The following is a 25482-nucleotide window of genomic DNA, read 5'->3' as shown; positions in this document are numbered from 1 at the left end:
CAAACTGATCATAATATATCCATCAAAAACAAACAAAACAAATCCCTTTTGGTTAGTGCACATGACTCAGCATCACTTTAATCAAGTATTGTGTCAGATGGGGGAATATACTTACTGGGATGTAAGGTTGGGACATGTTGTCCAAGTCTGTCATCTTTTAGCATGTGTAGCAATGTTGTTTTTCCCGCATTATCCAGTCCAAGAAATACCAATTTACCGGTTTTCTTATATAATCCTGTAGATTAAAAGCTCTGATTAGTCAAAGTGATATTGACATAGATTATCCAAATGACTTTAAATTTTGCCTGAATAAGCATGAATTTCTAAATTTATTTTCAGTCTTAACAGAATTATTTTACATCTATTCATGATTTGGGACTTCAAATAATTAAAAAACTAAACTTGACAACAGTTGGTGAAATATTTGTATTTCCTAAACATATCTGCAATAGTAAAAAGCTGATACATTCACAATTTAGGGGTAAAATCTGTGTTCTCTATTAGAAAAACACTGAAAAAATACTTGATATCATATATTTATAAAGCTAGACTGAGGAAAAAAATGTTTGTTTTTGTTATTGGGGATTAAACCCAAAAGAACCCTAATACTGAGCTATATCCCCAGCCCTATTTATTTATTTATTTATTTATTTATTTATTTATTTATTAAGTTGTAGATGGATATGATCTTTATTTATTTATTTTTATGTGGTGCTGAGGATCAAACCCAGTGCCTCATGTGTGTGAGGCAGGCACTCTACCACGGAGCTACAACACCAGACCAGACCTTTTTATTTTTTATTTTGAGAGAGGGTCTTACTAAGTTGCTTAGGGCCTCACTAAATTGCTGAGGCTGGCCTTGAACTTGCAATTCTCCTGCCTCAGCCTCCCTAGTTGCTGGGATTATAGGTGTGTACCACCCTACCCAGCAAGGATAATTTTTTTTTTTTTTTTGCTGGTGCTGGGAATTGAACCCAGGGCCTTGTGCATGTCAGGCAAGCACTCTACTAACTGAGCTATATCCCCAGCCTGAAGGAAATTTTTTAATAAAGTTTTGTTTTGTTTAAAATTCTGGGATGGAGCATTCTATCTCTGAGCCATATCCCCAGCACTTTTAATATTTATTTATTTAAATTTATTACCAAGAATTAAACCCTGAGCCATGTCCCCAGCCCTTTTTTTAAATAATTTTTTTTGGTAGTTGTGTATGGACAGAATGCCTTTATTTTATTATTTATTTTTATGTGGTGCTAAGGATTGAACCGAGTGTCTCAATCTGCCACTGAGCTACAGCCCCAGCCCCCAACTCTTTTTATATATTTTTTATTTTGAGACAAGATCTGGCTACATTACTTAGGGCCTTGATAAGTTACTGAGGCTAGCTTTGAACTTGTGATCCTCCTCTCAGCCTCCGGGGCCACTGGAATTACAGGTCTGTGCCACCACGCCCAACCCAGTCCTTTAAAAAAAAAAAAAATTAATTTTTTTCATTTTGGGCCAAGGTCTTACTAAATTGCTGAAGTTGGACTTTAACATTTGATCTTGTCTCAGCATTTCAAGTCATTGGAATTACAGTCCTGTGTCACCATGCCTGATTAAAAAAAGATTTTTTTTTATGAATGAAAACAAGTATTTTTGGTGAAAAAATAACAGTGAGCATTCTTTCAGCTAAAAAGTTAAAAGGTTAAACGGTTGATCATAGGATTATATAAAACTAAGCTATAACAACAGAAACAAAAATCCCAAATATATAATCTTAGACATATCAATGAGGCAATGATAAATTTATAAATGCTGAAAATGCAGCATTGACCAATTTATAGTAGACTGGCATTTAAAAGCTAAATATTGAACTTCATTCCTTTTTTGCTAGTACTGGGGATCAAACCCAGAGCCTCACACATGCTAGGCAACCATTCCACCATTGAACAACATCTCCAGCTGTTTTATTTTGGAACAAGGTCTTGATAAACTGCCCAGCCTGGCCTTGAATTGGTGATCCTCCTGCTTGAACCTCTGAGCAGCTGGGATTACAGGTGTGTACCACCATGTCTGGCCTTAACTTTACTTTTTAAAATCAAATTTTGAGGCTAGGACTTAAACCCAGGGCCTCACACAGTCTAAGCATATACTTTACCACTAAGCTATACCCTCAACCTTCAACTTTCTTAGGTGCTTAGTTTTCTAACCCCATAGAAGTGCAAGAGAACACAGGACTTATCTTTACTCATGGCAGAAGCTCAAAAAAATATTTACTCAATTAATAAATGAGGTTTTTAGGATATTAAGCACTTACGGTTTTTCTTTCTTTTTTTTCTTATTCTGCTTTCCCCTTTAATTTTTTATAATATTTTTTATTTGGTCTAATTAGTTACACATGACAATAGAATGCATTTTGACACATCATACTCAAATGGAGGCTTATGATTTTTCTTGTGCATTTGTGTGTGTTATGTGTGTGGTACTGGGGACTGAGCCCAGGGTACACTACCACTGAGCTACATCCCCAGACCTTTTTATTTTTTTATTTTGAGAAAAAGTATCACTAAATTGCCAAGGCTGACCTCAAACTTACGATAGTCCTGCCTCAGCCTCTTGAGTAGCTAGATTACAGATGTGCAATCGACTACAAAATTTATTTCCTTTGTCAAGAAAATGTTCATGGAAGAAGAAATATTTATATAGGAGATATAATTCTGTAAGCACTGTGACCTGTCTGAAACTATGCCATGAAATCCAGTTCAAAAGATTGATGATTACAGAGAGACTAAATGCAGGGTAAAATTTGAAAATCAGGAGACTGGCAATATCTTCAAATGTTTGTTAATTATTCCAATAATAAAGCCATACACACACACACACACACACACACACACACACACACACGTATGTATATATTAACAGAAGTTAATTTGGCCAGGCACAGTGGTGCATACCTGTAATTCCAGCTATTAGGAGGCTAAGGCAGGAGAATTGCAAGTTTGAGACTAGCAGAGGCAACAAAAAATCTAAAGGGCTGGGGATGTAGCTCAGTGGTAAATTGTCTCTGGTTCTTGGTGGGGTGGGGTGGGGGAAGGGGTAAAAGGGATGAATAATTAATGTGATTGTTATGATTTTAAACCTTGCATTTTTGCTGGGCATTATATGCCTATAATCCCAGCTGCCTGGGCAGCTGAGGCAGGAGGATCACAAACTCAAGGCCAGCCTGAACAATTTAGCAATACCCTGTCTCAAAGATAAAAAGGGCTGGGGAGGTAGCTCTGTGGTAAAACATCACTGGATTCACCTACAGTACCACAAAAAATAAATAAGCAAAAAAGCTTGCATTCTTAACTACTGGCTTATATATAGAGGCTCTATGCAAATAAGCATACTTATAAATATAAACAGATTAAATGGGATAACTATAGAGAACAAAGGGCCGCCATTACCTAAAAACTGTAGTACACTGCTGAACCCACTGTAAATCCAATCGAATATGAAAGACATATCCAAATCTTACAGGGTCTGAAAAAGAGTTTTGAATTTAGTAGTCAACATTATATACCAACATTCATTAAACACTAACACCAACTCTGAATAAATAATACTACAACAATCTTACTATAAAGAGTTAAGCACTATTATCCAGGCCCCCATAACTTAATAGATACTGACACATAAAAAAGGAAAATGTCATTATAATACTAAGTAGAGAATGTTCTATGTCCATCTAAGTAGCAAAATGAAAGAGAATTACAACAATCTGAACTAAAAAGAAAGGGGCAAAAAGGCACACAGTTCATGGCAGTATAAAATAGTACCAATTTTTTCTTCTTTTTCTGGAGGAGAGGGGTGGTACTGAGGATTGAACCCAGGGTCAGTCTACAACTGAGTTACATAACCAATCTTCTTTTCTTTTCCTTCCTTCCTTCCTTCTTTTCTTTCTTGATAGGGTCTTGCTATATTGCCATGCTGGGGACTGAACCCAGGGTACTCTACCACTGAACTCTCATCCTCCTGCCTGGCCTTGGGTTGCTAGATTATAGGTGTGTGCCACAGTCCCTGGCTTAGTGTAAATCTTTTTCTTTTATTTTTCTTTCTAAAAAATTTTTTTCTTTTTTCTTTCGGTACTGGGGATTGAACCCAGGGGCGCTTTGACACTGAGCTACATTCCCAGCCCTTTATAATTTTTTATTTTGAAACAGGGTCTCACTAAGTTACTTAGGGCCTACCCAAGTTGCTGAGGCTGGTCTTGAACTTGCAATCCTCCTGTTTCAACCTCCTAAATTACTGGGATTATAAGAGTGTGCCATCGTGCCTGGTAGTACAAATCTTTTTCAAAACCAATTTGGCAATGTATCTGTTGATATAATTTGATCCAAGAATTCTTTATAAATTATCCTAAACGTAGAGAATCATTATGCATAAATATACTCTTCATTAGTGTTACTTAAGAAAAATTTTGGAGCCAGGTATGGTGATACATACCTATAATCTCAGCAACTTGTGAGGGTGAGACAGAAAGATCAAAAGTTCAAGGCCAGCCTCAGCAAATTAGCAAGGCCCTCAGCAACTTTGGTGAGACCCTATTTCAAAATAAAAAACATAAAGGACTGGGGATGTAGCTCAGTGGTAAAGCACCCCTGGGTTAAATCCCCAGTACAAAAAAAAAAAAAAAATTGGAGAAAATCTATGTTCAGTAAGTTAAATAAATTATAGTATATTGGGCTGGGGATGTGGCTCAAGCGGTAGCGCGCTCGCCTGGCATGCGTGCGGCCCGGGTTCAATCCTCAGCACCACATACCAACAAAGATGTTGTGCCGCCGAGAACTAAAAAAAAATAAATATTAAAAATTCTCTCTCTCTCTCTCTCTCTCTCTCTCTCTCTCTCTCTTTCTCTCTCTCCCCTCTCACTCTCTCTAAAAAAAATAAAATAAAATTATAGTATATACAGCCATGGGACATTTACTACATCCTTGTAGTGGGTATTGGAGGGAGAAAGGAGGAAGAGCAGAGAGAAAAGAAAGAGGATATTTTTGTTTGTTTGTTTTGTCCTGAAGCCTTTTTCTTTTCTTTTTTTCAATTGCTTTTATTTTTTTAAATACATGACAGTGGAATGCATCACAAGTCTTATTACACATATAAAACACAATTTTGTATATAAAGAATGTTCACATCAATTCCTGTCTTCATACATGCACTTTGGATAATGATGTCCATCACATTCCACAATCATTGCTTATCCTCTGCCCCCTCCCTTTCCTTCCCACCCCTCTGCCCTATCTAGAGTTCTATTCCTCCATACTCCCTCTCCCTACCCCACTATGAGTCAGTCACCTTATATCAGAGAAAATATTCGCCATTTGTTTTTTTGGGGATTGGCTAACTCCACTTAGCATTATCTTCTCCGATGCCAGCCATTTACCTGCAAATGCCATGACTTTATTTTCTTTTATTGCTAAGTAATATTCCACTGTGTATATACACATTTTTAATCCATTCATTTATTGAAGGGTATCTGGGTTGGTTCCACAGTTTAGCTATTGTGAATTGTGCTGCTATAAACATTGATATGGCTGTGTCCAAGAAAGAGGATATTTTTATAAGAAGGTTGTGGTAATGAAAAAAGAGTTTCCAAGTCTGATTATACCTGTGTGGAATAAAGACCCCCCCCTTTTTTTTTTAAATAGCAAGTGGTGCTAAGTGGTGAATTTCTTGTCTGTTATCTTTCTGTATTTTTCAAATTTTAATCATATTGCTCAATGCTAAAAATTTTTTAAATCATAGAAAATAAAATATAGTTTAGTTCATTATTTACTTAACAGATTTGATAAACTAATAGAGTAATATGGGAAATATGAGAAAAAGCCTCTTGAGAGAAGAAGGATCACACATATAAAAATATAAAAAAGGTCAACAAAGTTCATTTTTCAGATAGGAATAAAAGAACAGGCCTGAAACTTGGGTCAAGTTCAAAATTTTTCAAGGGTGTGCTGTCTTTATCATTCTTTAGACAAGTATGACATACACACACACTATTTAAAATGTTTTTTATATCTGTATATAAAAAAAGAGAGAAACCAATCTTGCTTTTTAAAAATATTTTTAGCTATAGATGGACACAATATCTTTATTTATATTTTTATGTGGTGCTGAGACTCTAACCCAGTGCCTCACATATGCTAGGCAAGTGTTCTACCACTAAGCTACAACCTCAGCCCCCAATCCTGCTTCTTAAAAAAGAGAAATCAATCCTGCTTCTTATGTTTCTACTCAAAGCTCTATGTCCACAATTCTACAGAGGGCAACAAAGTGCAGTTAAGGAAAGCCTTCTGGGATAATAGTTAGCCTGAGTCTTAAAGATTAAGTAGGAATTTGCTAGAAGGTTGTGAACTTACAGTGTACAGAGGTGTAAAACTGAATAGGTAAGGTCAAAGGTCAAGTATGGCTGGGTGACATGATTGTGATAGAATTGAACAGAGAGTAAAAATCAATGGGTACTAACTAGTGAGACAGGAGCCAGAGTAATAGGAACCACTGAGTCAAGAACTTTTTTGTCACCAGGTATGGTGGCATGCACCTGCAGTCTCAGCTTCTCAGAAGGTTTAGGTAGCAATGTCTGAGCCCAGGAGTTTAAGGCCAGCTTGAGAAACAGAGTGAGACTCTATCTCCTTAAAAAAAAAAAAAAAAAAAAAGTGGCAGGGTGGGGGTGATTGTAGTTCAGTGGTAGAGTACTTGACTAATATGCATAAGGTTTGGGGTTCTAGCCTAAGTACATCAAAAATAATCCTTAGGGAAACTTTGATATATACCACAATGGAACATTACTCAGTATTAAAAGAGAAGAAAATCATGGCATTTGCAGGTAAATGGATGGATTTGGAGAATATAATGCTAAGTAAGGCAAGCCAATCCCAAAAAACCAAAGGCCGAATGTTTTCTTTGAGGATGTTGACTCATAATGGCCATGGGGGGAGGATGGGAGGAATGGAGGAACTTTAGATAGGGCAAAGAGGAGGGAGTGGAAGGGAGGGGGCAAGCAGGTAGGAATGATGGTGGAATGAGTTAGACATCATTACCCTAAGTACATGTATGAAGACACGAATGGTGTGAAAATACTTTGTGTACAATCAGTGACTTGAAAAATTGTGTTCTATATGTGTATTATGAAATGAATTGCATTCTGCCATCATGTATAACAAATTGGAATAAATACATAATTTAAAAAAATAATCCTTATATAACATTCCTGACAACCATCTGTTTTTTGGGGAATGGCACCAGGGATTAAACCCAGGAGCACTTAACCACTAAGCAACATCCCCAGTCCTATTTTTTGTATTTTATTTAAAGACACAGTCTCACTGAGTTGCTGAGGCTGGCTTTGAACTCTCAATCTTCCTGCCTCACCTCCCGAGCCAAGCTGCTAGGATTATAGACATGCACACCCCAGCTCCTAGCCCATTTTTTATATTTTATTAGAGACAGGGTCTCGCTGAGTTGCTTAGGGCCTTGCTAAGTTGCTGAGGCTGGTTTTAAACTCACAATCCTTCTGTCTCAGCTTCTCACTTTAGCCTCCCAAGCTGCTCAGATTACAGGTATTCACCAACACAACCAGTTCTAACTACCACCTTCATCTCAAAATGTGTCTCTAGCCATCTTTTTTGAGGGGAAAAGTACTGAGGATTGAACTCAGGTACACTCAGCCACTGAGCCACATCCCTAGCCCTATTTTGTATTTTATTTAGAAACAGGGTCTCACTGAGTTGCTGTTGCTGAGGTTGGCTTTGAACTCGCAATCCTCCTGTCTCAGCCTCCACTATGATTATAGGCGAGTGCCACTGGCTCTATCCATCTGTACACTGCCTCCAGAATGGCTTTACCAAAATTTTATCTTGGACTTGACTTGTTGTCAGGGTGACCATAACTATCAGTCTGCTGAAGAGACTCTCAGCTCATACCTATTGTATCTCTGTAATTTTTAATAGTGCTTCCGTCACTCAGAAAGGCCCCTGTTTAGATGATAAATTATTTGGCCATCTAAATTATGCAGTGGATGAAGAGCCATCAATGGTGTTTTTTTTTTTTTTTTGGTGTGTGTGTGTGTGTGTATTAACCTTTTTTCTTTAAATCTATTTATGTATTTATTTATATGTGGTGCTGAGAATTAAACCTAGTGCCTCATAAATGCTAGGCAAGCACTCTACCACTGAGCTAAAACCACAGCCCCCACCACCAGTATTTTGATTTTTCTCCTGCTGGAGACCGAATTCAGGGGCACTTTATCACTGAGCAACTTCCTCAGCCATTTTTTTAAACAGATTTAAAAAAAAATATTTATTTACCTTTTTTTACTTATAGGTGGACACAATATCTTCATTTTATTTTATGTGGTGCTAAGGATCAAACCCAGTGCTCCACCTATGAGCCACAACCCTAGCCCTTCCTCAGCCATTTTAATTTTTATTTTGAGATAGGGTCTTGCTATATTTATAAAGGGCTTGCCAAATTGCTGAGGCTGGCCTGAACTTATGACCCTCCTGCCTCAGCCTCCCAAACTGGGGAGTACAGGTTTGTGTCACCTTGTTTGGTCCACTAGGGGTTTTTTATTTTTGTTTTTAAAATATTTTTAAAATTGTAGATGGACACAATACCTTTATTTTATTTATTTATTTTTATGTGGTGCTGAGGATCGAACCCAGTGCCTCACACGTGCCAGACAAGTGGCTACTACTAAGCTACAACCCCAACCCCCCATCAGGGGTTTTTAAAAGCTCATAATATTCAATCAAACTGCTAATCTAGTACTCCAGAAATTCTACTATTTGCCTTTTAGCTACTGATCCAAGCTTACCTTATATATGTCCCTTTTTGTGGCTTTCCCTAGATCAAAGTAAACTTCTTACCATTCACTGCAGGGGACTCAAACTTTGCAACATTAAAACCTCTGCCCATACTCCTTCTCAACATCAGAATGTTCTTCCACCATCTCTGCCTGTAATCCTTCTCCTTAAACACCAGACAAAATGCTATGGAAGAAATAAGGTCTCACTACAGATAGACTTTAAGGGACAGATGGGAGTGGAAGAACCAATGTAACCCAGAAAGACTGGAAGAATTAGAAAAGACAATGATGAAAATGGAGGAAGTGACCTTAAGTACAGCTGCAGAGAGGTCATAGCTGGCTTTGGTGAGGAGGAGCCAATTGTTGAGAGCATGAGCAGCCTGCAGTGGAACAGCGGTTTAGGATAACTTGTAGCTAGTACTTAAAGCAAAGCAAGGCTTATTTATGATGCATATACTTTATGTTCTTCAACAAGTTACAAGTTTCTTTCAAAATATCTCTCAAGGTATTGTAAAGATCAGATGAGACAATATGCACAAAATAAGCCTGGCTGCTGTTATTATTGAAAAGTAAATGAGAACTTCTCATTCACCTAACTGAAAAAGTTAATTGGAAGAGGCAGTGGGGGAGAGATTCCCTTTTCAAAAATTTGAATGGGGGGCTGGGGTTGTAGCTCAGTGGTAGAGCACTTGCCTAGCACATGCAAGGCCCCTGGGTTCCATCCTCAGCACCACATAAAAATTAAAAAATAAAGGTATTGTGTCCAACTACAACTAAAAAATAACATTAAAAAAAGTTTGAATGGAATGAATGAGATTTTCTCAAGGATGGGTGAGGCTTCAGAATGATGATAAGGGAAGGGAAGGAATTACTGGGAAAGGAGAGGTTAAGAGGGAAAAAATTAAACTAAAAGGAAGGGACAAAGTCTGAAGAGGAGCTTGAACTGAGAGGAAGAACACAAGGAAGAAATGCCAGGAAATCTGTGAAGGTGGCAGGAATCTGACTCCAAAAGGAAAGGGTGTAGAGAAATTTTGAACAGAGCAAGGATCAGAACACCCACTGTGAGGAATAAACAGATCAAGTTAAATGATTGCTAAAGAGCTTGGGATATAGTTCAGTGGTAGAGTGTGCATGTGTAAGGCACTGGGTTCTATTCCTGGCATGGTGTGGTGGTTGGTGGATATTGCTAAAGAGATCTAAGGGCTGGGGTGGACTTGAAAAGCAAACATTCAAACAGTGCCAATCAACACTAATTTTTGACCCTTGATTCCCCAACCAGCAATGCTTGGCTTTAGACACTGGAGATTAGGGACTTTCAGGATTGGGATGAAAAAGGACAAGATTTGAAAAGTACTGATCAAAGGTACTGAAGTGATCTGATCAGAAGTCCAGGCTGAGTGAATAAAGATGTATAGTCACTAGTATATAAGGGGGATGGTGGTGATGCTTCTCACAAAACAGAACCAGGAAACAGGGAGAAAGTCTGTAAGCCAAAACAAAGGTGTAGTTGAGATTGGATGAGAAGTGAAGGTTGGGCCACAAGTATACCAGTAAAATGAAGAATATGGGATTCAAGAATTCAAGAGAAGTTTAGGTCTGGGTGGTGGCAAGCTCCAAGGTCTGGCTCTGACTTGGACAGATAAAGAGAAGCCAGACTAGAGGGTACAATGTCCACAGTGACAGGCAGTGGAATCATCTAGAAGGGTAGAGGGCACTGCTATAGAAAGACAAAGTCCTCAAAGGAAATAATGGTTGGTAGGTGAAGAATGATTAAAAAAAAAAAAAAAAAAAAGGACTTTTTGCATAAGAATGGTATCAATTTGTTGTTGTAAAACTTGACCCACACAGAAATAACGTAATAACATAGAGAAACTCTACTTCCAAAGAGACGTTTATAATTCTTTTGTGATTTATAACAACCTTAAAACAAACTAAAAGTTATTAGAAATGGAATTAACTATTTTTGTTGTTGTTTAAATAGAAGTAAGAATATCCAACTAAGAATAAAAGTTACTTAGCTCCAGATACCTGAGCCCTGAGAACAGGTTATACAACACCATGAACACACTATTAAGACATGTGAAGAGCAAAGGTCAAGAACAAGGAAACATATACACGTCAGCAGATTTATTTATTCCATGAACACCAAACAGGAAAAGGCCCTAGGCAGATTAAAAAGTGATCTACTTAAGTAACATGAAAATCAGTGCAAAGGCTATAATGGAACAGAACTTCTCAGATTACAAAAAAACTTTGTTCCATTAAATGTTTATGGACAACTGCCTTTACATGGAATTTCTAAAACAGGCCAAACCTTAGACTAAGTAGATTAGTGGTTGTTAGTCTGGGAAATGGGAAAGTGGGGAGCCATTGCTAATGGGTTTCTTGAGGTAATTAAAATGTTTTGGAATTAGTGGTGATGTTTGTACAACACTAGACTATACTAACAACACTGAATACTTTAAAAGGGTAAACTTTATGGTATGACACTGTAGATCAATAAAGCCATTAAGTAAAAAAAAGCAAAAATTTTAAAATTTACATGAACATTTTATATTTATTACTCATTTATATGAATAATTAAGCAAAATCATTTTGATATTTTTTTTTCCTTTGTGGTGCTGTGGATCCAAGCCTCATGCATGCTAGGCAAGAGGTCTACCATTCAGCTATATTCCCAGTCTGGTATGAACTTTAATATGATTACAGAATCAATTCATTAATAATTTTGGGATGAAAATCACAGTAGAGTCAAAGTGAAATAAAGAGAATATCTGTCCTAGAATAAAAACTATTTGGATTTGGCCAGGTGTGGTGCCTACAATTCCAGCAATTTGGGATGCCGAAGTAGCAGGATCACCAGCCTCAGCAACTTAGCAAGGCCCTAAGCAACTTAGAGAGACCATGTCTCAAAAAATAAAAAGGGCTGGGATATGGCTCAGTGGTAAAGTGCCTCTGGGTTCAATCTGCAGTACCAAAAACAAAACAAAAACAAAACTATTTGGATTTAGAATGTCTCTTTCAAGGTCTTGGGGTGGTAAAACATGTGCCCACTATGTGTGACACCTTGGATTTTGTCTCCAGCACCACCAAAGAAGAAAAAGGAAAAAAGAAAAAAAAAAAAGGAGACAAAAAGAGATAAAATGCACCATTTTAATACTATTGTTTCATTCTAGGAAAGCCAATCAGTCTTCCTGAGCCCTTTGCCTTTAGTATATATATAATAGGAATATCACTTGCCTCACAATATTGTTAAGATTGATGAGATGTGATAATACACATGAAAATACTTTGATTATTATAGAGGCACAGATGGATTTAGCTCATTCAGACTTAATTAATTGCCGGGCACAGTGGTGCATGCCTGTAATCCTAGCAGCTTGGGAGGCTAAGGCAGGAAGATCTTGAGTTCAAAGCCAGCCTCAGGGGCTGGGGATATGGCTCAAGTGGTAACGCATGCGCCGGGCGCTGGGTTCAATCCTCAGCACCACATAAAAATAAAATAAAGATGTTGTGTCCACCGAAAACTAAAAAATAAATATTAAAAAATTCTCTCTTCAAAAAAAAAAAAAAAAAAACACCAACCAAACAAAAAAGCCAGCCTCAGCAACTAAGGTGCTAAGTAACTGTGTCTATTTTATTTAGACACAGAGTGAGACCCTATATCTAAATAAAATACAAAAAATAGGGCTGGGGATGTGGCTCAGTGGGTAAATGCCCCTGAGTTAATCCCTAGTACTCCCCACCCCCCCAAAAAAAGATACAATAAAGAGAAATCTTAGCCTGGTGCCATGGCACATGCCTATAATCTCAGAGACTTGGGAGGCTAAGGTAGGAGGATTTCAAGTACCATGCCATTGACAGCAACTTAGTGAGGCCCTGTCTTGGGGAGAAGAAAAAGCACGGGCAAAGCACCCATGGGTTTGATCTCCAGTAGAGAGGGAGAGAGAGGGAGAGAGGGAGAGAGGGAGAGAGGGAGAGAGGAGAGAGAGAGAGAGAGAGAGAGAGAGAGAGAGAGAGAGAGAGAGAACTTTCAACACTGTGATTATTTGCTTGGTAATATTCTGCTGAGAAATTAAATAATTTAAAGAGTTTTAGTCAATTGTGTACTTAAAGAAAGGGGTGGAGAAATGATGAATCATTACTATAGAATTCTAGTTTGTAAGCTTGAAATGATGTGGCTGTGATTTCAATTTGTGATAGACTAATCTTTCCTGTCAAGTTTTGCTTGAATTACTACACTAGCACAATAGTACAAGGCAAAAGAAGGTTAAAATGCACCATATTTAAACTGCTAACCTTCATAATTACACAGCTTCTCTAACATTTATGAAATGAAGACACTTTCCTTTTCTGCAAACTCAGAAACTGCCAATGAACATCTTAAATGTTTTTTCTTGAGATAGGGTTTTGCTATGATGCCAGGCTGGCCTCAAACTCCTAGGCTCAACTGATCCTCCCATCTCAGCTCCCTGAGTACCTAGTCATACAGGCCCAAGCCACTTAGCTTGGCTGCCTTTGAATTTTTAAAGTTCAAAATATCCTGGTGACAAACACAAATCTACTTAAAGATACAACAGTAAATACACATTGTTCTTCTATACTGTCACCACTAATTACTAACAAATTGTAAATCTTCCTTTATTCATTATCTGAAAAAGAGATGATACCACTACTTTCCTTGGCAGACTATTCCAGCCCCTTACACATAGTTGAAAGTAAATAAATGTTCTTTTTCCTTTTTCATCTGCTACAATGCCTCTTATATCCCTCATTTTCCCCCTCCCCACCCAAAGGGGACTGAACCTAGGCATATTTTACCCCTGAGCCATATCCCCAGTCCTTTTTTATTTTTTATTTTGAGACAAGGTCTTGCTAAATTGCTGAGGCTGGCCCATAATCCTCCTGTCTCAGTCTCCCAAGTAGTTGGTATTATAGGTTTCTGACACCACGTATGGTTCATTCAAGATGACTTGAAGGATTCTTAACCGACATTTTATCATTCAACGTAGTTCTTCAGAATAAGACAACATGATAACATAGAGCTTGAGGTAAGAACACGAAAACAAACAATAGTAGGCTTAATTTTTCAAGTTAAGTGGATTCCTCCACCTCATTTTGCCCAATATACCAAATAGCTTAAATTCCTGACAAATGTAGTTCTTTCGACTAACGATACCGGAGTTTTAGCTGTTTCAAAACAAACTTCTATCTCGTAGGAAAAAATGTTGAACACTTTGTAAATCTTTGGCTTTCTAAAGTGAATCTTTTTCCCACTCAGCTGGGACTTGGCTATGGCAAAATGTTAACTACTGCCAGGAAGCAAGCTCGATTTGCCTCCTCGACAAACTGGAAAAGCTAAAAACAACACGCCGTGTCACAGCCTCTCCAGCTGTCAATGATCCCCGCTGCCTTCGCCTTACCAGGGGAGGAAACTGGGGCCCACGAAGGGGCTCGCCTGCTGTCATCTCGCGCTTTCCTGAAATAACAGCGACGGAAAGCAGCCAGGTCCTGCCCAGAGGGACATCAGGGCGGCCCCGAAGAGCACTGTCCGGACTCATCGTCCCTCTAGACGCCTGATTCCGGGCGAAGAACTGGCGACTCTTCATTACAGGGCCACCAGCAGGAGCCCAGGGTGGACCTAAGCTTTAAAGTGCGCCTTCTTTCTGGGTACACAGCTGCTGCCCGCCGGTCCGCAGGGGCTGCCACTCACCTGAGACTGGAACGAACGTAATTCCCTCCTCCGCGTCGACCCTACACTTTCTGAGGCCGAATTGCAAAGCGCTATGGCTGCCGGACCCCAGATCAAGTCAGCTCCTTCCGGGCCAGAGGGTGCCTCACTAGCTAAGGTCCGCAGGGCCGCAGCACCGCACGCAATAAGTTCCGCCCTCTCAGGGTCTGGTAACCACTCCACATCTGCCACCCACTCTGGTAGCTTGAGCGTCCCTCCCCACACCAGCCCCAAGAGGATTTAGCGACCCACTGGCCTAGAAGAGAAAGGAATACTGATGCCTCACTGGAAAAAGTTATCCATCACATCGGTTTCTTAAAAGTACCCTTTTAGCCGGAGGCAGTGGCACATGCCAGTAATTTCAGTGACTTGGGAGGCTGAGACAGAAGGATTGCAAGTTCGAGGCCAGCCTCAGCAATTTAATGAGATTCTAAGCAATTTAGCGAGAGACTGTTCCCAAAAAATAAAGGGTTGGGGATGTAGCTCAGTGGAAAAACATCCCTGGGTTCAATCCAAAAAAAGGGGGGGAGGGAATAGGGATGTAACTCAGTGGTGAAGTGCCCCTGAGTTCAATCCTCGGCACCTAAATAAATATATAATAACATACAAAGGAATAGATATGGAAAAAGCATTAGGCAAATATTATGGTTCAACTGTATAGTATTGGCCTAAAACATTGGGGTCATTGCTTACCAAACTGAAGTCTTAAGGAGGTTTTGACCAGTATAAAACTATGGTGGGAATTTTGTAGTTGAAAATATGTGGGTTGTATTGAAATAACTCAAGATTGAAAGCTGAGATCATTTAAGTAATGAGATTGCTGCAATCGTGCAGATGAGAGGTAACAAGGAACTGGGTTGGGTCAATAGGAATGGAGAAATAATCATGTGTGAGAAACTAGAGGTTGAAATCTGCAAGAGTTCATGATTGATTGCATGTAGCTCAGCAGAGGTAAAAGCAAAGTCCAAAGTAGTTTTTTTTTTTTTCCCTGAGGATTGAATTTAGCACACCCTGCACACTAGGCAAGTGATCTATCACTGAGTTACAACACCAGCCCTTAAAGTGCAAAGTTTTAACTACACTTCTGTCCATCTCTACTACTACAATTTACTTAAGATCATCTTTGGTCACTTGTTATAGCAATAACTCCATTCTTTCCCCTCCAATCAATTGTCCTCACAGCATCTGAACAATTTTTCCTATAGTTCTGGTGATTGAACTCAGGGATGCTTAAGCACTGAGTCACATTCCTAGCCCTTTTTATTTTTTATTTTGAGACAGGGTCTTGCTAAGTTTCTTAGGGCCTTGCTAAGTTGCTGAGGCTGGCTTTACACTTGAGATCCTCCTGCATCAGCCTCCTGAGTCCCTGAGATTACAGGTGTATGCTACCACACCCAGCAGGATGGATTTTTTTTCTTTATGTGATTTATTTCGAAGCATGAATCATATCAAGTTGCTGCCATTTACAATTCTTGAATTGCTCTCTAAAGCCTCTAAACACTCTGCAAAGGCTTATAGGGCTCTCATTGCTCTGGCACCCTCTACTTGTCCAATCCTGTATCATACCACTCTGCTTTGCCTGCCACAGCAAGGTCATTCCTGCCTCTGGGCTTTTGTAAGTGCAGTTCATATGCTTTTTCTCTCCACTTTTTCTCTCCATCTTCTCTCTTTGTCTAGCTAGCTTTCTCATCATTTGGATAACAGCTTAACTGTCATCTCCTATCCTAACATACTATCCAAACCAGGATCTTGCTTGCTAGTCTCTGTCTTAGCACCAGTTCCTCAATAAACTTACTAATTTAGAAATGTTACAATATATATGTATTTATGTTTACATTTCGTTAACCTCCACAGAAGGCAGAGAGCTTGTCTGTCCTTTTCTCTTTTTACCTGGTTCCTGGTACAGTGCCTGGCATATGGACGGCCTTTAGTAAAATTTTTAAATTAATTGAGTGAATTAGTGACTGAAGGAGCTGGTGAGGTCATTCATCAGATAGTGTCATGAAGAAAAAATAAGTTCATAGAGTTGGGCACAGTGGTGCAGGCCTATGATCCCAGTGATTTAGGAGGTTAAAGCAAGAGGATTGCAAATTTGGAATCATCCTAGACAATTTATGGAGAACCTATTTCAAAATAAAAAAAATAAAAGGGTTGGGGATGTAGTTCAGCAGTAAAGTGCCCTTGAGTTCAGTCCCTACTACTGCAAAAAAAATAAGAATAAGTGCTGGGGTTGTGGCTCAGCGGTAGAGCGCTTGCCTAGTACGTGCGAGAGAGACCCTGGGTTCAATTCTCAGCACCACATAAAAATAAATAAGATAGGGCTGGGGATGTGGCTCAAGCGGTAGCGCGCTTGCCTGGCATGCCTGCAGCCCGGTTCGATCCTCAGCACCACATACAAACAAAGATGTTGTGTCTGCCGAAAACTAGAAAATAAATATTAAAAAAATTAAAAAAAGATGGAGCAGCAATGCTCTGTCTTCCCATTAAAAAAAAAAAAAAGATGTTGTGTCCGCCAAAAACTAAAAATAAATAAATAAATATAAAAATTCTCTCTCTCTCTCTCTCTCTCTCTCTCTCTCTATCTCTCTCAAAAAAAAAACATTAAAAAAAAAGAAACAGAGAGAAACAGTTTAGAAACAAGTACTAGTAATGTAGTTTAGGCCATAAGTGCAATAGGAACATATACTAGTGGATTAATGAAAACTGACAGTCAGAAGACTAAAAGAAATAACACTTTTTTTTTTTTTTTAATGCTGGGGATGGAAGCTGGGGCCTCATATATGCTAGGCAAGCTCTCTACCACTGAGCTCTAGTCCCAGCCCAAGAAATGATGCTGTAAATGTATTCATTCAAAATGGTTTTTCTGAGGATGAGGCTCAGTGGTAGAATGTTTGCCTAGTATGCCAGAGACCCTAGGTTCAGTCCCAGCACACCTCTCCAAAATGGTCTACTGAATGCCTGTTAAGTGTGAGCCCTAAGTGCTAAAAATACATAGGTGAATAAGACATAGTCCCCAGTCCTCACTTTCTGACAGTCTATTTCTTAGATATACATAATTACCTTAGAATTGATGTATAGACTTATATTTCATTGAAGAAAGATAAACACAGATATGTAACAAAGATGAGAAGAGCTAGGAAGAAACAGAAAAGGGTAAAAGGGAGAGATTGAACAGGATAAGTAGGTAATTGGACAGAATGTTCAGAGATGGCTTCTTTAATAAGGTGATATTTGTTGGCAAAGTTGTGAGAAAAAAGGTACACTCATACATTGCTGGTGGGACTGCAAATTGGTGCAACCACTATGGAAAGCAGTATGGAGATTCCTCAGAAAACTTGGAAGGGACTGTTTGACCCAGCTATCCCACTCCTCAGTTTATACTCAAAGGACTTAAAATCAGCATACTACAGTGATGCAGCCACATTAATGTTCATACCAGATCAATTCACAATAGCTAAACTATGGAACCAACCCAGATGTTCTTCAACAGATGAATGAATAAAGAAAATGTGATACATATATACAATGGAATATTACTCAGCCTTAAAGAAGAATGAAATTATGGCATTTTCAGGTAAATGGATGGAGCTAGAGAATATTATACTAAGGTAAATAAGCCACTCCCCCGAAAACAAAGGCCAAATATTTTCTCTGCTAAGCGGATGCTGATCCATAGTGGTGGTAGGGTAGGGTAGGGAAGAATGAAGGAATTTTGGATTGTGTGGGGGTGGGGGAGCAGTGCTGTGGGGATGGGAAAAACCATAGAATGAGACAAACATTATTACCCTATACACATGTATGATTACCCTCTGGTGTGACTGTACCATGTACAGCCAGACTGTACTATGTTCAGCCAGAATGTGCTCCATTCATGTACAATGTGTCAAAATGCATTCTACTGTTATGTATAATAAATTAGCACAATTTTTTAAAAGTTTTATTAAAGAAGGTAATATTTGAATAAATCTGGGAAGAGGTAAAATAATGAGCTCTCTGGATGTCTTGAGAAAGAGCTTCCAAGTAAGGAATAAAGGTAAAGATGGATTTATGCTTAGACAGATAAAATAGCATATGTGTCTGGAATGGACTGAGTGAAAGGGAGTATGGGAGAAGATGAAGTCATAGAAGTAGCAAAGCTGGATTCTCTAGGGCTTTGAAGGTTATGAATAGAATTTAGGTTTTACTCAGCATGAGAAAAGTCATGCTGAGTCAAGCATAATGGCTTATGCCTGTAATTTCAGTGGCTGAGAGGCTGAGGCAAGAGGATGGTATGTTCAAAACCAGCCTCAGCAACTTAGTGAGGCCCTACACAACTTAGAAGTCCTGTCTTAAAATAAAAAATAAAAAGGGCTGGGGATGTGACTCAGAGGTTAAGCACCTCTGGATTCAATCCCTGATACCAAAAGGAAAAAAAGAAAAGCCATGCTGAGGGATTGTTTTGGGGGGTACAGGGAGGAGTACTGGGGATTTAACTCAGCACCACTGAACTACACCTTTTTAAAATATTTATTTTTGAGAAAGGTCATCACTAAGTTGCTGAAGCTGGCCTTGAACTTGGAATCCTCCTGCCTCAGCATCCCAGGTCGCTGTGATTACAGGCATATGCCACTATGCCCAACTCATGCTGAGGAATTTTAACTTGATGGAGCAGGCAGGGGTAGGAGTTATAGATTTGAGGGTACAGGAAAATAAAAGTGCGATAAGTATTTTAGGAACTCAATTCAACATGTAGGATGGATTGGAGACAGGAATCCAGAAAAATGATTCCAGTAGTTCAAGTATAAGATGAAAACTAACCAGAATAGACAGTAAGAATAAGAAATACATAAACAGAAAAGTGTCCAAGACAGTAATAGGATTTACTGGTTTGGCATGTAATGAGTGTACTTGTGATGTAGCTTCAGAGCAGCTGACTTGATATACAAACAGATGTCCTGTCAGGCAAATGAGGCCAGAGGAACTGATCCTAAAATGGCACCACAAGAGTTTCAGTGAAGGAAACTGTACAAATTAGTTTGGAACTGAAACTGCTTTTTAGTTTGAAATAAACAGAACAATTTTTAAAAATTTGTTTTTAGTTGTAGACAGACACAATGCCTTTATTTATTTGTATGTGGTGCTGAGGATCGAACCCAGTGCCTCACACATGCTAGGCGAGCTCTCTACCACTGAGCTTCAACTCCAGCCAAACAGAACAATTTTTTAACAATTTATTTATTATTATGTGGTGCTGAGGATTGAACCCAGTGCCTCACATGTGCAAGGCAAGTGCCCCTACCACTGAGCCACAGCCCCAGCCCCCAAACAGAACAATTTTTAAGAAATAATTAAAGAGCCAAAGATAAACCACCTGCCTCTTCCTGAAAAGTGAAACAAACTGGATCCTGTTTATTAGTTGACAACGCAACAGTCATAGCAAGCAGGCAAAGGGGCCCTGTTATGCCTAAGTCCACTTCCTCATACGCAAAATTTTTGTTTGTTTTATTTGCAGTCCTGGGGATTGAACCCAGGGTCTTGTGCATGCTAGGCAAACTATGTACCAATGAGCTACACCCCCCAATCCTCTTTAAAACATTTTTTTGAGACAGGATCTTACTAAGTTGTTCAGGCTGGGCTCAAACTTTCAATCTTCCTGAGTAGTTGGGATTATTGTTGTTGTTGTTTTTTTTTTGTATCAGCAAATTTTATTATGAATGCTTGCATCCCATCCCTCTTTTGAGTATAAACTCAAATGTAATGAATATCCTTTGTAGTGCTTGCCTCCTTACTGAGATAGTTCCTTTGTGTGTGTGTGTGGGGGGGGTACTGGGGATTGAATCCAAGCCCTTTTTAAGACAGGGTCTCACTAAGTTGCACTGCCTATGCTGGCCTCAAATTGTGATTCTCCTACCTCAGCTTCCAGAGTTGTTGGATGTTTATAATCTTTAAACTAGGATTGAAGACTCTGCAAATAATTTATTTGGTACCAGGGATTGAACCCAAGGGCACTTAACCACTGAGCCACATCCCTAGCCCTTAAAAAAAAAAAAAAAAAAATATATATATATATATATATATATATATAGTTGTAGATGGACATAATGCTTTTATTTTATTTATGTGGTGCTGAGGATGGAACCCAGTGCCTCACATGTGCCAGTTGATTGCTCTACCACTGAACCACAACCCTAGCCCATCCGTAGCCCTTTTTATTCTTTATTTTGAGATAGGGTCTTACAAGGTTACTTAGAACTTTGTTAAATTGCTGAGGCTGGCCTGAAACTTGGGAACCTCTTCCCTCAGCTTCTTAAGCCACTGGGATTACAGGTGTGCACCAGCGCTGAAAATAATTTATAACAGACATATGAAGGGTTTCTGTTCTGGAAAGAAGTAGAATTTAAAAAAAATAGACTCTATGAATGACATTAATTAAGGGCAGGTGGAGTAGATATAGTTAATAGAAACAAAGAAATATCAGTAAGTTTAACAATTGGTAATAGCACTAATAATTTTCCGTGATATTTTAAGTGGTCATACTTTAAGAAGTCATATAGATTTGATATTATGTGGGTTCCTAATTCTTAATATGAAAATTATATTTTTGTATGTTGTTCCATGTTAATTCTTAAACTTATTTTACTACTATTCCTCAGTATTTTAAAGCTGACTACAATGAAAATGTTACAAACATTTGAAAGACTTAATCATAGTTTGGGGGAATAATAGCCACAGGGAAACTTAGAACAAATTTTAGAGAAAGTATTGTTTACCTATTAGCAAACTACTTCTAATTATTTAACAGATTTAATCAATGAGGTTATTTTCTTTCAAAAATCTCTGAACACAAAGGTATTGCTTAAACAGAACAAAGTTCAAAGAAAGCCTGATTTAACCAAATCAAATCTCTGCCAAGGTCAACAAACCAAGATAAAAAAAAAAAAAAATATATATATATATATATATATATATATATATATATATATATAGAGAGAGAGAGAGAGAGAGAGAGAGAGAGAGAGAGAGAGAGAATATTAAACTGATGTAAGTTTGAGACCAGGCCTATGTATTTCTCTCTTTGAGGAGTAACCCTGGTTTTCTGTCTGATTTCATGAAAGTCCAATTGTTTTCTGAGGTCTATTTATTCTTTAAAACATTAAGAAGCTTGTGATTTTTTTTTTGGTTCTGGGAATTGAACCTAGGGGTGCTTAACTACTGAGCCACATCCCCAGCCCTTTTTTGTATTTCATTTAAAGACAAGGTCTCACTGAGTTGCTTAGGACCTCAATAAGTTGCTAAGACTGGCTTCGAACTTTGAATACTCCTGCCTCAGTCTCCCAAGCCACTGAGGTTACAGGCATGTGCCACCATGCCCCGCTGTGTATTTTCTTAAGTGTTCTTGGATATGTGATTTGCGATTTTGTTACAGGAGTTCTAAGCTGAAAACAGTTTGGCCAAAAGCATTATCTTCATCCTAAAGAAGCCTTTACAGCTGACTCATGGGTGCATACCTGTAATCCCAGCAACTGGGGAAGCTGATGTAGGGGGATTGCAACTTAGAGGACAGCCTCCCGATTTAGTGAGACTCTGTCTCAAAATTAGAATAAGGTCTGGGATGTGGCTGGGTGGTAAAATGCTTCTGGGTTAAATGCCCAGTACCAAAAATAGAAAGAAAGGAAGAAAAGCTTTATACCTGCACCTTGTAAAAGAGAAGTTTTAATTGTTGAATTCCATTCACAGCAAATACACTAAGGTGCTGAGATAAATGATAATTAAAACAGGGTTATGGTAAAAGTTCATATTTAGTTATTTATTCTTACTGCTTGTTCTTCAGGACTGACACAGTGGTTTAGATCTTGCTCTTTTTCCAAGTAATGTAACATTTCATAGTAGACATTTGATATTAAATGAATTAGGTAAGATGTACTTCACCCTGAGGTTGTGAAACCTGCAGCATGACATTCTAATCAACAGTACAAATCTGTGAAGAAGGATTTTGTCATCGGCTTAGAGCAGGAAAAACCTAAGTAGAGTGAAGGTAGCTAAGATCATTACTGAAGTCATTAATTATGTTGTCCAATCACCCAGTTTCTACTTCCCTTTGGCCTCAAAAGTCAAAGTCTACTCTCAAAAACAAAACAAAAACCCCTACTTTCCCAGTAGGAAAGTTTGAATTCTTCACCTTACAGCCGATCCACAAACTCTTAAAGAGGAAATAAAACTGCCATTTAATGTAATGTTGGAGGATGGGGTGTATGGCTCAATAGAGTGCTCTCCTAGCTTGCGTATGGCCTGGGGTTAGATTCTCAGCACTAATTAAAAAAAAAAAAAAGTGCTGTTAATGAACTTCAGTGTGACTATGCTATGGATAATCGAGTTTAAAAATTAAAAGTACCTCTGAATCTCCAGTAAAAAAGCAAAGGCCTTCTTTACTTGATCACATTTTTAACATACATATTTAACTATCTCTTTAAAATAATTCCCTGGAATATGACAACAGAATGTGAAATAAAATAATGTGATGAACATTAACCGGTTCAGCTACTAGTGGTGGCATAATCCCAACAGAGGATGATGACGTTTGTAGTCTCAAGTAATCCTCAAAGACCGGGGAGAGGAACTGTTTGTCCCACTCCACGAAAGCAGCCACTGAAGTCTGCATTCATTGCCCGCGAGGTGACGTCCAAGACGCGGGGATTTCCGCAGCGGTGACACACGCCACTTCCGGCCGGCAGTCTGAGTCAGTGACGTGGCAGGCTAGTCCGGGCACCGTCCACGGGGCCGGGACGACGGGACAGTCAGGTGGCCTCGGGGCAGCCCCACGGGGAGAGGTGAGCGCTGGAGAAGCCGCGAGCCCGGAGCCGGAAGTGCCACGTGTCCTGATTGCGCCTGCGCGGCCAGCGGCTGACAGGCACTTCCGGTCGGGGCCTCCCTCCTCTCCGGTTTAGGCTGCCGCCTCCCAGCCCGGCATTCGCGGCCCCACTGGCCCTACTTCTAAGCTTCAGTTCCCAGGCCAGGCCGTGGATGCCGGCGGGGCTGGGGAGAGCGAAGCGCCATGCCTCGGGCTTGATGCTCCGCCCTCTCCTCCAGTCTTCAGTCCTAAGTCTTTGGCCCTCTCCCTCTGCTTTCAGCAGTCTCTCCGCTGGGCGCTGTTGTCGACTCAGACCAGTACCTTCCAACAAGGATAACTACGGTCGTCATGTCCCAGCCCGGGATACCGGCCTCCGGCGGCGCCCCAACAGGCCTCCAGGCCCAGAACGGGGCCTCTTCGACCTCGGGGTCTCCCTACACCAACGGTGAGTGCTGCACGGGGGCGAAGAGCAGGGCTCAGCGTGGGCCCGGGCTGGAACTCACCTTTGGATGCTGTTTACTCTTCAGGCGACCGAGGAAGAGAGGGTGACCTCTCGGCTGGGGTCTGGCGCGGGTGGTGGTGGGCGGCTGAGCCCCCGATGCCGCGGCGTTTGTGCACTCTCAGGCGCGGGCTCGTTTTTAGCGTTTCACACACACACACATTCAGTCAGCAAACAGTTAAAGAGCACCCGCTGTATGCAACGCCCTGGCAAACAAGGGTGGAAAAAAAAAAAAAAAAAAAGCAGATTCCGTCAATCCCTCAAAAAACGGTCCTAGTGGCTGTGCCTTCACCCTCCGCGCCACCTAGCTCCAGTCTCCAGGGGAGCAGAGTTTGGAGTCTGATTCGTCTCGAGCAGGTTGGGGTCGTATTTATTCTGAGTTTGCGGACATGAATGAATGAGTGACTTCTTGCGGAGACCCCTTTAGGATCTACTCATCTCTCCCAGGACTTTCCCAGAACTGTGCCTGGGCCACCTGTTCAGTTTTTCAGCCTTGAAAGAACCAAATAGATTTGTTGTCTGATTTCCTAAGGCCTTTACATCACTTGGAAAATGGTTGGACCTCTGAGAGGCATGTACATGTGGCACTGTAATTTGTAATTTGTGTGAGAATGTCTTAGTTTTATAACTCTTCTAGGATTCCTTGAATTGTCGTACGTGGTGATTTGCTAAACTTTTTTTTTAATTGTTGTAATCGAGAAAGATTTTCTGCCAACAGTCTGCCTACTTACCAGTTAACTTACACATCTTTGGTTTATGGAAATAATACCAGTAGAATAATACTAAAGTGCTTAAATTGCACACTGGAATCTAAGATTACTGTGAAGTTGGAGAAAATAGCCAGTGACTAAAATGGCCAATTTACATTGTTTTTAGAGAAGTCTACTGTTTTCTTTACAAAGAAGGCTCTTTTTAGGACTTTTAAAATATCTATGGGTAGGCAGCTATGTGGGCAGAAGCTAGAATAGGGAATAGGCACTGAAAATGCGTTAACTTGAATCACTTGTTCTTTCTCAAGTTTATAGTAACAGATTATGTAAAGTACATTCTATTCTATGGTATTTAGTAACATTTACCCGGAAGATGAAATCATTTTAAGACATTCACTTTAAGGTGAAAAATTAAACAAGATGTTACAGGGCCATGCATTTTTCATATAATTGCTAAATTGCAACCTTTTTTTAATTGTTAAATTTGTTTTAATTAGTTATACATGACAATAGAATGCATTTATGCACTTTGTTATATCATACATAGTTGGGATATAAATTCTCATTTTTCTGAGTGTACATGTTGGAGAATCATTGGTCATGTAGTCACATATATACATACAGTAATAATGTCTGTTTCATTCTCCCATCTTCTAAATTGCAATCTAAATAAACTTTTTAAAAAATATATTTTTAGTTGTAGATGGATACAATACCTTTATTTTGTTTATTTAGTTTTTTATGTTGTGCTAGGGATCAAACCTAGGGCCTCACACACACTAGGCAAGTGTTCCACTGCTGGGCTACAACCCAGCCCTTATATAAACTTTTGAAAGCAAATCTTGCAATGTACTTCTAAGTTTATATGTAAGTGTAGTTACTATAATT

At 39.3% G+C, this 25482-nt stretch overlaps 2 protein-coding genes across 2 annotated transcripts in view; one reads left to right on the top strand and one right to left on the bottom strand.

The window, feature by feature from the left end:
• Sar1b (secretion associated Ras related GTPase 1B) overlaps positions 1–15038 on the bottom strand; it is a 30696-nt gene extending 15658 nt beyond the window's left edge. The window contains exons 1-3 of the mRNA XM_026413072.2: positions 14541–15038; positions 3432–3507; positions 116–235 (exon numbers count right to left, since the gene is read on the bottom strand). Of these exons, the coding sequence (XP_026268857.1) occupies positions 116–235; positions 3432–3489 (178 nt within the window). The 5' untranslated portion in view covers positions 3490–3507; positions 14541–15038. The remainder of the gene's footprint in view (positions 1–115; positions 236–3431; positions 3508–14540) is intronic.
• An 8127-nt stretch (positions 15039–23165) lies between these two features.
• Sec24a (SEC24 homolog A, COPII component) overlaps positions 23166–25482 on the top strand; it is an 81725-nt gene continuing 79408 nt past the window's right edge. Inside the window, exons 1-2 of the mRNA XM_077801625.1 lie at positions 23166–23365; positions 23666–23830. Of these exons, the coding sequence (XP_077657751.1) occupies positions 23734–23830 (97 nt within the window). The 5' untranslated portion in view covers positions 23166–23365; positions 23666–23733. The remainder of the gene's footprint in view (positions 23366–23665; positions 23831–25482) is intronic.

This window comes from Urocitellus parryii, chromosome 1 (assembly GCF_045843805.1).
Source record: "Urocitellus parryii isolate mUroPar1 chromosome 1, mUroPar1.hap1, whole genome shotgun sequence".
NCBI classification, from domain to species: Eukaryota; Metazoa; Chordata; class Mammalia; order Rodentia; family Sciuridae; genus Urocitellus; species Urocitellus parryii.
This window is presented reverse-complemented; position numbering and strand designations above follow the sequence as displayed.